Source organism: Electrona antarctica (assembly GCF_951216825.1).
Source record: "Electrona antarctica genome assembly, chromosome: 8".
Lineage (NCBI taxonomy): Eukaryota > Metazoa > Chordata > Actinopteri > Myctophiformes > Myctophidae > Electrona > Electrona antarctica.
Genome location: NC_136789.1, coordinates 39971968 through 39989432, shown reverse-complemented (window position 1 = coordinate 39989432; position 17465 = coordinate 39971968). Strand labels below are relative to the sequence as shown.

The window sequence follows — 17465 nt, the reverse complement described above, 5'->3', positions numbered from 1 at the left end:
AGATAAAAGCAGGGTTCAGTCAGTGAGCGTCAGCCGGGCTCCCTCGGTATGGTAAGGGCGCCCTCTAGTGGTGGACAGAGTGCCTCTCATTGCGTTGAACAGAAGGGTCATAATAACATACAGAGGTTGACACATAACACTATGACGAGGTAGATGCATGCTGTGGTAGGACACAGACGCCAAGGCTTTTCATGCTGAAAACATTTAACGCACCCTTTTGTTCCAATGCCAATATTTGTAACGGGCCGTTTCCCGTTTCCAATGCAAGAAATGCAGAAAATGAAATCGGCCCCCCATTTTCACGAAAATATGAACGGTTCCAATCCGACGTTTCACAGCTGAAATGTAATAGCCCAAGTCCACTTGACTAATGACTTGGAGCAAGTCATTAGTTAATCATTATGGATAGTCATTGCCAGCTGGTATAAAGTACATAATGTTGTACATATTTCTTAAAGCTTCTGGGGCCTAGTCTTGGCATGCTTGTTCTACATAGAGATAGTGTGCGTGTGTCATGACGCCCCCCACCCCCCACTCCCCCTACCCCCCACACAAGCAGGGCAGCCATGCTTACAGGCTCACTGCGTAATGTAGGCTAAAGGCCAGAGACATGCTTCAGCGCTTTGTTTTTGTCCTTTTGTCCAAGCAGCTAAAGAAAGATAACAAGTTCCTTTGTGATGAAGTATTCTCTCTCTCTCTCTCTCTCTCTCTCTCTCTCTCTCTCTCTCTCTCTCTCCCTCCTTCCAGGTTCTCTCACTCTCTGATGCTGGGCCCGTCAGGCATGCACCCCACAGGGATCCCCCACCCCGCCATAGTGCCCCCTTCAGGCAAACAGGACCACCACCACCACCATCACGACCAGTACGACAGGAACATGTACATGTAAGTGTTGCGGCGCTTGGTCCTCGTGTAGTTTTGCTTGTTTCGTCGGGTTCGTGTCGACCTGTCGACATAACATGTACTTTTTTGAGTATTTTCCAACGTCTGGCTTTCGGAAATTACGTCATATGGCAGCCAAGTCTATGGACTTTTAATGTTTGTTTAGAGAGCACTTTAAACCATCAGAGTAAACATAGGAGGCACCGCTCACTTCACACGAGTGTCATTTATTTTCTCTGACTTATTTTGCTTTATTACATTTTTTTACGCGTCAAAAAGTTTGAATAAAGGGCCTTTTAACCATTTAATCTCTATACTTATTCGACCGCATTCATTCCAATATCTTTGCCAGACATAGCTGATCTACAAGCTCACAACGTTAGACCTGCTATTTTAAACAAATGTTCCCCCCCAGAATAGGGATGCTAGGTTTCAAACAAATATATATATATACGTATTCTTCCATCTCCTCTCTCCTTCACTGCACTCCCTCTCCCATTGTCTCACTCCCTCCTCTCTCTCCATCTCCCCCTCTCCTTTTCTCCATCTCCCCTCTCTCTCTCTCTCTCTCTCTCTCTCTCTCTCTCAGTAAGCCCCAGGTCGAGGTCAAGCGAGAGAAGGAGCCCAAGAAGCCTGTGATTAAGAAGCCGCTCAACGCCTTCATGCTGTACATGAAGGAGATGAGGGCAAAGGTCATCGCCGAGTGCACGCTGAAGGAGAGCGCCGCCATCAACCAGATCCTGGGCCGCAGGGTAAGGACACACACACACACACACACACACACACACACACACACACACACACACACACACACACACACACACACACACACACACACACACACACACACTGTAGGCTACTGTGTACAATATGGAGTATGTTTACTTTATATATGTTCAGTATATACACATAATTACACACTACTGTACATTCACACACATATTTGCATAGACTTACACATGCATGCAACATCCACGCAGGGATTGAAGGCGAGGGAGAATTTGCACGCACGCACGCACAAATGAAAACTGTCATGATTTAGAAGACATTTGTAGAATCGTCCTCAGGTCAAAAGTGGTTAAAATGTTTGTGTGTGTGTGTGTTTACGCAGTGGCACGCGCTGACCCGGGAGGAGCAGGCCAAGTACTATGAGCTGGCCAGGAAGGAGAGACAGCTCCACATGCAGCTCTACCCCAGCTGGTCGGCCCGGGACAACTACGTAAGATACACCTCCCCTTATGTTCCCATAACTACTACTACTACTACACAGTCAAAACGCTGGGACTCGGGACCCGTTTGTGGGCCGCGGAAATGCACATTGCTATGGGTCCCCTTATTGTTATTTTCTGTTTTCTACATTCCCCCCCAAAAATGTGTTAAAAAACGTAATAATTGTTTTCGGAAAATAGCCGATCTACAAGCACACAACATGGCTCGAAGCGACGTGTTGTGAGCTTGTAGATCTGCTATTTTCACTAGTTTGGGACCCGGGGCAAACGTCTTAATTTCTGTTTTGGGTTGACGGGTTGAAAAGTTTGCTAACCACTGCAGTAAAAACACTGGACGTGTCTTTACTGCAGTGGTTACCAGACCTTTTCACTGTCCATTCATAGCGTGCCAACTTAGCAGGCACCCGTAGGCTGAGGGTCGGCTCCCGCTTGGGACTTTTATGTGACAGTAACTAAAGTTGCATGCACGATTGCATTCATGCAGACCTGTACACACATACCAAAAAAAAGAAAGAAAAATGTCCGAGGATAAAATGCACAATAAAGCCCAAAGGCTTGTTTCCATTGTGGTCCTCTCTAAGCGGGGGGGAGGGGGACGTAAAGATAGGTTGGCACTTGGCAGGGCAGGATTAAATGCACTTAAGAGCCAGAAGAGGAAGAAATGGAAATTGATGGCGGCAAGCTAGAAGAATTATCTAGGACGTCCTGTTGCAATTAGACGCTCCTTTAGGGTGGTTTTGAACGAGGATGAAGCTTAGTCGACCTGCATCCAGACAGTCGCGTGCGTCACGAAGATGCAAGACGCAGCGAAGAGCAGGAGTCACTAGCAGGAGGTTTTTTTTAAACGGCTGGCGGGTGGATGGAACACGAAGCTCGCGTCGCGGCTGCAACGTGCAGCGTGGCCGGTGCTTCCCAATAGCACCGCCCACGCTGCAACTTGCAGCCGCGCGCAAGCTTCATTTTCCATCCACCGGCTGTTTAAAAACCAGGAAGTGACTCCTGCTCTTGGCTGCATCTTGCATCTTGGTGACTCGACTCTCTGGGAGTATCCCCCTAGCTGTTGTAAACTGCTGTCTGTGACTTGTGTGTGCGTGTATGTGTGTGTGTGTGTGCCTCTGACGTGTCAGTTTGCTGTTGCACTCTTACAGACGGTGGGCCGTAACGGGGTCGCAGGGGGAAACGGTAAAGCTGATTGGGTAGGGACTCGTCTTTACGGCTGCTTTATGCCTCCATACTTTTGCACGAGGGGGGGGGGGGGGGGGGGTTGACGGGGTCAAAGGTCGGCTACAGAGGCCCCTTTACATAGCTGCATGCGCCTAGGGGTGGTACATTTGACCTGTTAAGCAAACACGTCAGTTTTTTTGTAAACCAAGACAAGAGTGGTTGCCAATGGGTTTTTTTTAGTAGCACTGTAGCAGTAAATCTGACCCTATCAGTTAAACATGCATTCTTCTTAATTCTTAATGGCTTGTGCAGGAGGTGAGGGGAAAGAAGCCCTCGGGTGTGACGTCTGAAAGACTTGAGGGAACACTCTTTAGACTTATGGCTTCATTAACGATCAGCAAGATATGGCATGGCTTCGCTTTCCTCCTCTTTGAACAGGGTTTCAAAAGAAGGCTTTTCTCCTTTCCTTAAACACTAACAGTATATGGTGATTGCTGTCTGAGACTGGGCTCTGTTCAGAAATGCTTTACATTTCTCTAGTTGTACACGAATGCAGCACGCTGACAAAGGACATGCTTAGTCTGAGCCAACAAGGACCGAATGGTGCATTGGTAGCAACAGAAGGTGCTTTTGCTTTGCATTTAAACCAGATACCTTGGGTGTGGGAAGCAGTTAGTAAGGCTAGACTGTCTTTCCTCTCTTGAGACTGGGTGGCCATATATCTGGCTGGGCTGAACTGTGCATTGTGTGGAGTGTAGAGGTTGCAGCTATGAAAAATCGTGCATGGAATGCTGTTATATATATATCTACTGTAGCTTGCTCTATGGTTCGTTTTCTGTACAACATAGACCAAAAAGACAGTGAACTACGGATGTTGATCTTGTTTCATTTACATGGGTACATACGATGGCCTTTGATATATGGATGGAGGCCTTCCCCCATCCAATTGGAGCTAACATAATAACCCATAACAAAAAGGAGGTTTATGATGAGCTTCACAAGCTCCCATCCTAAATGCAGCTTACTTTTGAATGACTTGGCCAATGATGCCAGTTAAATTAAATAGTACCATTATTACTTTTAGTTACTGTTAGCTAGACTGAAAAAATATATATTTCACTTTTTCGAACACTAGAGTGGGACGTTATAATGGCTACATCTGTATCCGATAAATATCTAAATGATCTGATGTTTAAAATAATGTTAGGTCTGCTGAAATTCTGCAAACCTGAATCATGAACAGAAGGCAGACAAAACAAAATAGTCATGTGACCCGCTAGCAAAATATGGGAAACGGAAGTAACGCATAATCGCCCACGCAACTGTGGAGGGTTTCTCCTACGAGTGTTAGACACACACTCACTCATACGCTCACTCACACATACGCTCACACACACACACACGCGCGCGCGCACACACGCACGCACGCACACGCACACACCTACGTCTGCAGACACAATGCTTGTGAGAGCTGCCGTTGCAAGAGAAGAGAACTCGTAACCACACAGACAATACCGCCTGCTAGCAGGGAAATCGACATTGTAGTGTAGGCGTTAAGATAGCTGAACCCACATCCTTCTTCTCAGTCAAATGTGAGGCACCACTTCAGCGGCTCCGACGCTAATGTTTACCTCCGCAGTCAGTCACCCTTCACAATCTCACCCTAAAAGGAGGCTCTACTCCCAAACAGACGCAAAACACTGTTATGTTTCTTTCATGTCAAACTGACGTGTTCTCCGTCTAATTGCATTAAGGTTGCCAGGTCTCACCCTGAACCATCCCATATTATATGCAGGTGTTCACACAACCAATCAGACACAAAACACAAAGTTCAATACCTGGTCAGCTTAGCGATTGAACAGCTGGACTCGTCATCACAGGCATCAGCTAGAATGTGTATTGACGTGTACACTCCACCCATGGCACGGCAGAGTTGCTCGCCGAAAAGGCAAGCGACTATCACGCTCCTAGTGTATGAAATGAAGCTTGGTTGTGTCAGTGTTCATGTCATAGCTGATTCAACTGTCTGAGGTGGACTGTGTGTGTGTTTCTTCAGGGTAAGAAGAAAAGAAGAAAAAGAGAGAAGCAACAGGACTCCAACACAGGTAACATTTCACCCACTGAACTCTTTGAAACGTATCTAAAAGTAATGGCTTACTAGTTTCAGTACAGAGACAAAACAACCACAACATAGCTTTGAATCCCAGCTTCCAAGCTCGTGACCCCTCGGTGTTGCCCAGAGAAGTGAAACCCTTCTTAAAGCGTGTACTAACCGAGTGAAAGCATGGCTGTCCTCTCTCTCTCTCTCTCTGTGTGTCTCACTCTGTCTACGCCAGCCTGTTTCCTGGATAAGTGGGTGTTTTAAAGCGGCTCTGTCTTCTCTGTCGTTCTATGGTTGTCATGAAAGTTAATGTTTTTACCGCTATGTCCGACTAGTGCCTGACTTCTACTCCGCCGCACGGCGGTGTCGCTTGCTGCCAAGGACAGATCTTTAAGCTAAATGTTGCATTGCTTGTATGCATTAGTTTGTAGAGCAGTTCTTGTCGGAAAGCCATGCTGTCGTGCGATGGAGTAGAAATCGAGCTCAACGGCCCTGTTTGATGGCTGCTGATTGGACCGCTGTGACGATGCTTCTGCTCTGACAAGCCTCTGGTCTCTCCCTTTCATTCTTATGTCTGCCATCTCTCTTTCTCCCTGTCTGTCTCTCTCTCCTGATCAATCGTCCTTATCTATCTATCTATCTATCTATCTATCTATCTATCTATCTATCTATCTATCTATCTATCTATCTATCTATCTATCTATCTATCTTAACATTTTCATCATCTTTCTACTCATCTCTCTCTCTCTCTCGCTCTCTCTCTCTCTCTGTTTCCTCCTCTCCTCCATTGTGCATGCTGTGCATTGTGCTCAGACCCGGGCTCACCTAAGAAATGCCGGGCTCGCTTCGGTCTCAACCAACAAACGGACTGGTGTGGTCCTTGCAGGTGTGTACCAGACGCCACCCGCCCCCCCCGCCCCCCAACCCCTCCCTCACCTCCCTTCGCACAACCACCTGGCGTGCCGTCTTTCACCACGCTCCTTGCTCTCCCCACCCCTCCAATCTCCGCATGCATCCATCCATCCATCCATCCATCCATCCATCCATCCATTCATCTCTCCCTGCATGCCTTCCTGTCTCTAATCCACTGCTGCAAAACTAAATTAATGGAGAGTAAACATGGAATCAGATCACAGTAATCTGAGTACATGGAATCATTCATCAACTTTTTTTGATTCATTTATTTCATTCAATTTTTTGATTATTTAAGATGCTTCGTCCATGCAGATCATGAAAAGTTGATTGAAAGCGAAGATGGCACTATTTAAAAATTGTGTTTCTTCGTAAATAAATGCCCTACTTGATCATACCACACGGCATCACATAAAAGTATCAGATTTGCAAGCTTGAAACGCTGCACGAAGAGACACATTTAGAGCTTGTAGATCTGCTACTTTTGTCCAGTTTTGGGACATATGAGGTTTCCACCCGACAGAGACGATATAATAGGCCTAGAGATTAATCACAATTCCACTCTTAAAGAGTTTAACAGGCCCACAACTACAATTTTGGACATAAAAGGTTTTCCGACCGACAGCGACGAAACAGGCAACTGCTCAGCATTGCTAAACACGCCCGAAATCCAGAGTTGGGGTTTTCCATAGTTTCACACAAACTTGTCACACATGCAACCTTGTCATTTAAGCATAAATCATGATTGTGTTCGGTTGAAAATACATACTGTATTTTGTTGAGCGATGCTTCCCCCCCCCCCCCCCCCCCATAATAAACTAGCATAAACTAGCCATTAGCCACCACCGCTTAACCCATCCCATATCACCCCTTCTCTCCCATCATCCATGTTGGATTTAACAGTGCACCATATAAATAACAAACACCATGAAAAACACTCATGTAAACAAAATGATCATTAGTCATTCTACAGTGGAACGGCTCAATGCCTAGGCTTTCCTCACCACCTCGCACTGGTTAAAGCTGCCATCCGTACTGTAAAGGTCCTTGCAGACTGGACGCGTGTTTCGGGGAAAAAATGCATAAAAACCCAGCCAAAGATCCAAAAAACGCAGCATTGTGCAGGGACCTTAAGCTTTATGTCCTACGCCAGGATTCAAACTCGGCTCACCTACATGAAAGACCACATATATACGGCAACCCCTTTTTGTCCAGGGGAGACATTGCTCTTATGAGCTTCAGACAGTACTACCTGTCAACCAGCAGGTGTCCTACCTGACACCAGGGACTACATTTCCCAGTGTAAGAGTAGGGCATCCAATGTACGCCTACTGCATTTCTGGTGTGAAATGGCACGAGGGACGGACCCCACAAAAACACCCCCCCCCCCCTAAAAAAATCGGCACGCGCACGGGTTTGGGCACCTGCCCCCTCAGCCAGACACGGGTTTGGGCACCTGCCCCCTCAGCCAGACGGGTTTGGGCACCTGCCCCCTCAGTCAGACATGGGTTTGGTCACCTGCCCCCTCAGTCAGACATGGGTTTGGGCACCTGCCCCCTCAGTCAGACACGGGTTTGGGCACCTGCCCCCTCAGTCAGACACGGGTTTGGGCACCTGCCCCCTCAGTCAGACACGGGTTTGGGCACCTGCCCCCTCAGTCAGACATGGGTTTGGGCACCTGCCCCCTCAGTCAGACATGGGTTTGGGCACCTGCCCCCTCAGTCAGACACGGGTTTGGGCACCTGCCCCTTCAGTCAGACATGGGTTTGGGCACCTGCCCCCTCAGCCAGACACGGGTTTGGGCACCTGCCCCCTCAGCCAGACACGGGTTTGGGCACCTGCCCCCTCAGCCAGACATGCTCTCTGCACGGCCCTGGGCCACACCTTCAACCACTGCAGATGTTAGCAGATGTTACATTTACTTGTATTGTAAATTAAAAAGCCTGTGTATTATGCAAATCAGAGGCTAGACGGTCAATGTCACAATAAGCACACATTTTAACACCCCATTTCTGCACGGCGGCAGCAGCAGCAATGAACATTAATGTATGTCTTACCTATATTTGGGAGAAAGTGCCTTCCCTTTCCTCATGGATGCCCATGCAATAGTTTATCAAATGAGTTTGCAACGCGCTCTGACTCCTCTGTTCAAATGTGAACAGAGGTGCAACCATTAACAGGTTCCTGTGTCACACAGTACCTGTTACAAAGGTTCCTACTACCTAAGCAACCTTACTCAAGACATCTTTTTCAACTATTCTATTTTATTCCCCAAAGTTGAATACATTATTGTTGTAATATATATTTGTATATATACACTTAGTATATAAGTATATCAAGTATATATATATATATATATCCCTCAAGGCACCCAGAGGTTCCCGAATCCCACATTGAGAACCATTGCTCAACCATATACAGATTGGTTTAAGGCAGCAGTGGTTTGCAAACCTTTGTAAAAATACAATTCGTATTTGATGTAATTGGCCGCGGACCCCCATCTGAAACCCTTTGAGAAACAATAGGCTAAAGTCACATTCTGGAATGCAGTTTTAAATGAACGTATTAACATGGAGATGTGTAGATGTGTGCTGTAGTTCTAAAAATCACACCCGTGTGAACTGAGTGGTGCAACTACACATTTAAGGTGACGTCACATACTAACCATAGCAACCATGCTCGTTTTTTGGTTGCTAACCATAGCAACCATGCTCGTTTTTTTGGTACGAACAAACACGAGTACACGGGTACAAAGCCAGTTGTTGGAGTGGTTTGCACCACTCAAAAAGTATAAACCCGCTCATAACCTTGCTATTAGCTCTGCACCGTAGCGACCCCTTCCTGCCACACGGTGTCTGCCCCCGCCATTACGTCATGGAATTCTGTGTATGAGTGTGTGTGTATGTGTGTACGTACGTGCGTGTGTGCGTGTGTGTTGGAGACAACAACAAAGGGGTGGGTGATTGTGGTTTGAAGCAAATCCTTATCACCACAGCAAGACGCACGCACGCGCGCACGTGTCACACACTCTCACACTCTGCACTTTGACGATGCCATTATGCCGATGCCGTGCATCTGCCTTTCCACTCTCCATTCATGTGGTGTGGCCCGTGGTGTCTTTTGATGGTGAACTATGACATTTAGAGAACACTTTCTCTTTTGCTGTCTGCCTGTCTCTCTGTCTCTCTGTCTCTCTGTCTCTCTCTCTCTCTCTCTCTCTCTCTCTCTCTCTCTCTCTCTCTCTATCTCTCTCTCTCTATCTCTCCCGCCTCTCTCTCGTTCTAAGAGACTATCAAAATAAGGGCTCGTTGCCTTCCCTTTGCGGTGACAGCCAGTGAGTCATATCATATTCTGGTAATGAGCATGGATCCTGCGGAGGTCTTTGATGCCGTTCTCAGCAGTGCACAAGCCTGCTTTGTTTCCAGTGAAATTATTATTGCCGTGGTTTCCGCTTAGTACCAGTAGGGGGACCATGATTTAAGTTCAAAACAATTAACTTTTTATCATTAGATAAGAGCAACAGAATCCTAAGAATCAATGGTTCGATGTATAACGTTCCTGCAATGGTCAAGTCATATTTAGTATTATTCCAATCATTTAATGCACATGCGTACAGTTTAATTAAATGAAGACATTTAAATGATGCCGATATTTGTATCAGCATCATTTGTCAGATCATCTTGTTTGTATTAAACCCATTCTGTACATCATTAATGGTCTAGGACGGGTCACTGGTTCTCAACGTGGGGTCAGGGGGACCGCCAGGGGTACTTTAGGGGTACCCCAGCTAAATGATTGATACCAAACCAAATCGACCCTTACGGGTCTGTAAGTTTGGTTCCATTTGTACTCTCTCTGAGTTAAATTGACACTAAGGATTTTACAGTGTGGATTAGGGTGCCCAAAGATAAAGATCCTACCGATAATCAAACTAGGGGGTCCCTTGAAATGACAAAGGGTTGAGAACCAGTGGTCTAGTTTGAGAGCTTTAGACAGGTATAGAGCCTGCACTTTAGGATAAGAATCACTTCGAAACAAAACAGCCCTGAGGAGGTTATGTATGTGGATCGAGACGTTGTGGATGTTTCTAAGGTGATTCTCCATAAAGTCTGAGTGCAGGCCCTACCTCTCTAGTTTTCGGCCTAGCACCCACCGTCGATGTGCGTGAAATTAGGTCCATGCTTTCTGAGTTGAGAGGTTGACATCACATCTTAAAAGTAAACCCTGGTGACATTCTACACTTTATTCACAGATAACTCTCTTGACTGTTCCTAGGAGGAAAAAGAAGTGCATTCGCTACCTTCAAGGAAGAGGCTGTCCCAGCCCAACTTCTTCAGATGGAAGTGCTATAGACTCTCCCCCTTCCCTCTCCCCCACCCACCACCAACACCACCCTCCCTCCCCGGCCTGTTCGCCCTCCTCCTCGCCAGCCTCCCCCTCACTGCGCAGCCCCTTGCCTCAGCCAGCCAAGCACCACCACCACCACGCTCGCACCACGCCCCCAGAGCAGCCCGCCGCCAGCAAACACGGCGTCGACATCTCTCAGAGGCCGCGGACAGCGGCCGGCAAGCACTCCCACCACCACCACACACACACGGAACTGTCCCACCACCACAGGCACACACACCTCCAGCATAAATTTGCCATCACTCTCAAAGCACTGACAGAGCACTGACAGAGCGCTGACAATAGCGCGACGGTCGACATTACAATCTGTCCCATTGCCTCGCTGTCCTCAGAACCACCATACCATACTGTACCAGCTCTCATTCTAAACATTCATCTCCATCCTTTCCAATTAATTGAAGACTTAAGGAATGAACCACATTTTCTGCCAAATAAACTCCTGTGATCAACTCGCCTCTCGCTTCACACACCAGAGGTAGAAACAAATGCGACCAGTTTTCTCATCCCAACAGCTGGCTGCTCAAAAACGTCAAAAGGACAAAAACTCTATCTGAGGGGACACCAAGTGATCATGTATTCTCTCCCCCCAAGAAGAGAAGAGATTATGTTACATTATAACACAAAAAAGGGAGATTGCATTTGCTTGTTCGTCACCCTTTTAAGAATTGCCTGTCTATAACTTTGACTACCTTACACAGAGAGCATAACATAAGAGAATAACAGTATTCAACCACCATTCTGACCAAATCATGATGGGAGCACAATCCATGGACCAACAACAGTAGCCAGCCAGCCAGCCAGCCAGCCAGCCCAGTCCAGAACGAGGCAGAACCTCAGTTCTGAACACAGAACCTTAGAAGGGGAAGAACTTCACTACTTGGAAGCCATTTTGAAAATGGTCATCAATGTGCTGATTTGGAGGCTGCAGTGTAAATTGTTTTTGTTCACAGCTTCAAGTCTAGTCGATTCCATATCAAATGGGACTTGTATGATTTTAGATACGACTGCTCAGTTTTATTTATATCCATTCAGGGTTGCAAGTTAATATGTCGGAACTGCCAGAAAGTAATTTGAATGGTCATGTGGTAAGCCTACTCCCTCCCTCTGTTAAAGTTATGTTTACTTGTTTTAGGCACTTCCAAGCTAGTTATACTCTTCAAAGATCAACTATTGATGGTCGTTCCTCTTTTGATGACCAGTTTTAAAGCTACAATCCTTACGTTCTGTGTCCGTTGTCTATACCTCTGTCCCAACAGAGAGGCAATTGCAACTGAAACAAAGATGGTGGTGTCCAATCTTATTGTCATTTTCAACCTGTAGGTGTCCTACCCGACACCAGGGTCTACATTTCAACCTGTAGGTGTCCTACCCCAGGGGTTCTCAACGTTTTTGGCCGGGGACCCCCGGAAATGCTTTGGCAATGTCTCGGGACCCCCGCCCCGCCCCCTCCCGCCTCCCGAAATTGACTGCTACAATAACCTTAAACCATTTTGGGCGGGAACCCCTTTTGGTGTTTTAAGCATTGTTATAATTTAGCTATTGAAAAATAGCAGATCTACAAGCTCATAGCGCGCCACCGAGTGGCGCGCTACGAGCTTGTAGGTCTGCTATTTTTGAAAAATCGTGAAAATATATATATTTTTTTTTAATCTTTTTTTTTTTTTTTTTTTTTTTTTATAATTTGGGGACCCCCTAAAATAATTTGGCGACCCCCCGAGGGGTCGCGACCCACGGGTTGAGAACCCCTGTCCTACCCGACACCAGGGTCTACATTTCTCCATGAAAGCAGGGAGACCACCTCCAACCACTGCAGATGTGCTAGTTATTATTGATTAATATACTTTTACATTACAGATTGGTTAAAATAATGTTTCGATTAGAACAAGTCCCAGATTGTAGCCTTAAAGTTGTTTGAAAGCGCAGTTGGTGTTAGCTGGTGTTCAATCCCTCCAAGAGAAGGATCAGGAAGTATTTCTTTTTTCCGGCCGTTTTGTATGACTGAACATTCTGCAGCTCTGTAATCTATTCTAAGACCAAAATGGGTACTATTATATTTCATTATTGTGTTGTAAAGTTTTATAAATGTTGGGATTCCCTATCTATAATTAAACTTTTATATGTTTTTATGTAAGAAAAACAAAACAAAAAAAATGACAAAAAAAAGAAAGGAAAGTTTCAGTAGACTTTAGTTTCCACCATTTCTAAAAGCAATACATACATTTTCTGTTTTCCTGCCCTCCTAAGAGGGGAGTTATTTTCCATTGATAATGTCGCAACAGTTCGAACTATGTCTTGTGTTCATTTTCTCAAGCTGTGCATGTATCAACTTTAGTTTACCAAAAATACAGTTAAAGGAGCATTCAGTGATTTGAGTGATTTGGAAAACCACCCAGTCCGCCCCGGTAACAAAATGTGCACATGCACGCTCTACAGTGGGGGGAAGTGCAACAGGCCAACAGCATGTGCACCAAGGCCCGCCCCCACTCGATCATGATTGGAGGCATCCTGATTGGATGAAGGCTTTGCCACCCGCCACCAAAACTGAAACTAGGGTTTTTTGACCCCAGGGGCTCACTGGGGACAGGGAGGAACTCCTTATATGGTCAGCACACTCTATAGTAGGGAGGATTATCCAGAAAAAGAGAAAAAATAAGTGATATTTAGATTAAGTCAAATCACTGAATATACCTTTAAGAGTGGAAAGGACATCACTGGCTTTACGTTACTGCTCTGTTTGCAGCATCAAACCCCAGAGACTACAATGCTTTGGAACAGTGCTTCCCAAACACTGACTGGGACCCATTGTTGGGGTCACGGACCGATGTGTATGGGTCCTTAGTAAATATCCTTTTCTTTTTTTCCCCTAAAATGTTTTCTTTTTCTATTTTATTTCAAAATAATTTCAAATAAATAAGAAAGTGAAAATAGCATATCTACAACGAACAACGTGATTGGCTATTTTCTAGATGATTATTTCATAATCGACTAATTTATATTTTGGGTCTCAGCAGAAAAGGTTTGGGGACCAATGCTTTGGAAGACATTGTAGGCTGATGATTCTTTGTACAGCAAGGCTGCTTTATTCCGTTTTCTCCACCAGAGGGTGCTCTTGTGATAGAAATATTTGCTCATATTATAATACGTGGGCCTATTCATATCAGTGACTGAACACATTGTCATTTGTCTTTTTTTATGCTTTGAATGACTTTTGCCTCTGATGTAATACCCTTGTTTTTGTTTGATGTATTAAAAGTTCTGAAAATTGACTCTTGTCTATTGCATACTAGTAGGCCTAGGCCTATGCAGTTTATTAGCCAAATGTTGATGTCTGACATTTTGCCAAATTATGAGTTTGAGTAGCACTGCTGGGGAACTCAACAAACAAGGATATTTTAACTGAGGCACTAAGCCCTACATTGTTGTCCAACCCCTGAATCAAATAAAATGGGTGCTGGAAAGCTTATGTTGTGCTGAATCCAATTTGGAAATGTTACAACAAGGCTGCCAGCTCTTCTGTGGCTTTTTCAGGGTCGTCGTACTGCATGCCAAAGATATTTTTTAAAGATATATAAACAGTTTTGTTTACCTATAACCATTAAAAAAAAGTGAACGTAGAGTTTTTTAAGGGATCATGGTGGCAGGGATTACATCACCTGCTTCATGGAGTGACCAGTGACCACCACACAAAATAAAGGGCTCTTGAGTTTAAGAGGAATACTCTTAAACTCAAGAGCCCTTTATTTTGTGTGGTGGTCACTGGTCACTCCATGAAGCAGGTGATGTAATTAGGTTAATTGAGAACACACATTTCAAGTTAAGTACTTGAGCGCTCAAGTTAACTAGAAATGCACTCTGTCATTGCGGCCTACTTGTGCGCGAGCAGAGCGCGCAGCTTACCCCTGACTCCTCAACTTACCGAGTCACCGACATACGCAGCCGAAAACAGTACTTGCGCTCTGCTCACGCAAGTAATAATTCTTTTTTTCCCCCTCTCTCTCAATGGCCACCCCGGGGCTCCGTAAACCGTAACCTGCGTTACCTGCAGTCAGTGACAAAATAAACCACAATCAATCGGTGTCAAAGACATCACTGAAAGCTGCACCCGGTTACAAGTGGGTATATCTGTAGATTCATTCTGTCAGGGGGAGAGGTGTTTGCTGGGGATTTTCATCTTTTGACCTGCCACCTAGCTCTCTATTCAACATCAAATATGACCTTAAGCTGAAGTTTGGGGGTTTGACTCTTGGTCAGGCTAAATCTTTATGTATGTAAAGGCCAGACTGCACCAATGCAACTAGTCGCAACTCCTATAAGACTCCTTAGCCTACAACAAAACAGTTTTAAGGCCAGTCCACGCCAATGCAACTCCTTGCAACTGCCATTGGGGAAATGGCTGCAAGCATGTTGAGCATGAGGTGCATTGGTGTGGACTGACCAACTCCCTCCTCATGCCCTCTTTTATCTCCGGAAGGGAGGAGCATGGAGGGAGTTCACCTAAGAAATGTAGGCCTACATGTTTTTAGAGAGAGAGATTCAAGAGAAACAGTGCCCTACTCCATTTGATTTCAAACGTTTTTATGCCATTTATCCCCAAATTAACTTTCATTATGCCGTAACCACCTTATATGAAGTGGTGTTTTGGCCTAAATTACATTAAATTAAATTGTCTAAACTCTAAACTATGCCGATGCCCGTTGGGAACACATGCCCCTCCTCTTAAGCTATCTATCTATGCCTGTTGTACTTCCGTCTGTCTGTCTAGATGTCTCTTTTATGTTTATCTCTGTATCTGGCTGTGTCCCTTTTATGGCCATATAAAGAGATCCCAACCGCTGATCTGACCATATACAAGGATTTGTGTATAATTGATCAATATTTTTGGAGAACCGTCGATACGACCGACTTCACACTGGGCACCATGCTCATTCAGGTCCTCAAAATAAAATAAACTAGCAAATTAACTTAAACGTAATTAACTAAACTGAAATTGAAAATGTGAGTTGGATAATGGGCAGTAATACCTGAACTAGTACATAAAAGGTTAAGTCACTGACATTTGACGAACATATTTTAATAAGGTTATTTAGTATTAACAGTTAAGTAAAACCAATTAAAACTAAATAACAAACACTATAGTATAATTGAAAACAATTTTAGTTAACAGGGGGAAACAATGTATTTTGTGTTTGTTTATTTGTCTTTCCTACATGACACTAGTATTTTGGTGGATATGAAATGTTATCTTTCCATTTTTACCTTGCCAGATTCATCTATACAAATATTTTAATTGTATGATATTTTTAGCACAAAACTTTGTGTGATCTTTTTGAATCTCACCCCTAAGAAAGGCCCCTTATACTACAAAAAAAGAAAGAAACAACAGCACTAAAACTAATGAAAACTAACACTAAACGATAAACGATAAACAGTTCTGAGCATAGAATGAGCACATATAGTTATCACGGTTCAAAGTCAAACTGTTGCCATTTTGCACACAGGTTGTCCTGGCACGGTTTATAAAACTAAATAAACTACACTAAACTAGCAATTCCACTAAAATGTATTGAAACCTAACTGACACAATGTAAAAAAATAAAATAAAAACGAATGAAAAACTATAATAACATTGGTTCGTTCTTGAGGTCAAGGCCGGTGTCACATTTGTACGGACAACTTGAAAATATAATGTCTCCGTGCAACAGCCAGCGGAGGCGTAAAAAGGCAAAAAAGAAATCAAGAAAAAAAAACTGTTCAAACCAGAGTTATTGTATCTTTCATTAATATTTATTTGTATTTCTTATATATCATTTTTGTTCAGTTTAGTTTCAGTTAGTTTCCACAGTACAGTGGCTTTGCTCGTTTTTGCAAGATCAAGTTAAAACAATACAATACAATCACAAAACTGAAGACATTTTCAGCATATATTTTTATTTATTTTTATTTAAATTCAAGTTTAAATTAATCAAGAATGGTTTCAGTTAGTTGTTAAATGTATTCTATTCTAAAGCAGTAGCTTTCTTGTCCCAATTTAGCCGTTATTGCGCCTAACTACCCTTCCCATTTCTGTTGCCACTACCATACCCGATCACCTTCCTTTGCCAGCGAGGAGCCCCCACCGGGACATAGCACCTCCCTCCCGTTCAACTCCCCCAGTTAGAGTCGCTCGCTAGCTACAGAGGTCGGCCCTCCCCGCCCGGATTCCTTCGCCCGAAAACAGCCCCATAACTTATAGCCTACGATCACAACTGATCATATAAGACGGCCAGTGAAGCCGAATTCACAGCGACGGAATCCAACCCCTAGAACCTGCGACCACCCAACATCCCCTTTAATGCCAAAGTAGGTTTTTTAACTTAAAATGTATTTATTTTTGTCATTCACACGTTTAAGTTTAGTTCAGTTTTAGTGTTAACTATAATAACCTTGGTTCAAACACGTCTCCATGGCTGCAAGGCTTTGACGCCTTTTTGGCCCTCCGCTTTTGGTTTAGTTAGGAATTGGCAGACAGGAGGCAGTGCCTCTCTCAGATCTCTCCCCCAAGCAAGCAGTGTTGATGCGGTCCACAGCTGGTATTTTGGAGGTTTTTTAAGAGCCGGTCTTCTGGGCCATGTACGCGTCCAGCTCTGCATCTAGGTGGCTCTTGGTCTTGGACATGTAGGTGTCCAGCTGGTTGTCCAACTGTTCCCGGGTCACCGGAGTGCGTTCGGCTCCCCTGCCCCTCCTACGCCGCCGCCCACCTCGGCCAGTGAACCCGCCGCGCCGGTCACTCCCAC

The 17465-nt window shown here is 44.8% G+C and overlaps 1 protein-coding gene across 1 annotated transcript in view; it reads left to right on the top strand.

The window, feature by feature from the left end:
* The window catches only part of tcf7 (transcription factor 7), a gene marked incomplete at its 5' end in the record, with an annotated part of 73727 nt that extends 61568 nt beyond the window's left edge, over positions 1-12159 (top strand). Inside the window, 7 exons of the mRNA XM_079507609.1 lie at positions 748-882; positions 1469-1631; positions 1991-2098; positions 3257-3304; positions 5329-5377; positions 6187-6259; positions 10561-12159. Coding sequence (XP_079363735.1) covers positions 748-882; positions 1469-1631; positions 1991-2098; positions 3257-3304; positions 5329-5377; positions 6187-6259; positions 10561-10960 — 976 coding nt within the window. The 3' untranslated portion in view covers positions 10961-12159. The remainder of the gene's footprint in view (positions 1-747; positions 883-1468; positions 1632-1990; positions 2099-3256; positions 3305-5328; positions 5378-6186; positions 6260-10560) is intronic.
* Positions 12160-17465: the final 5306 nt, after the last annotated feature.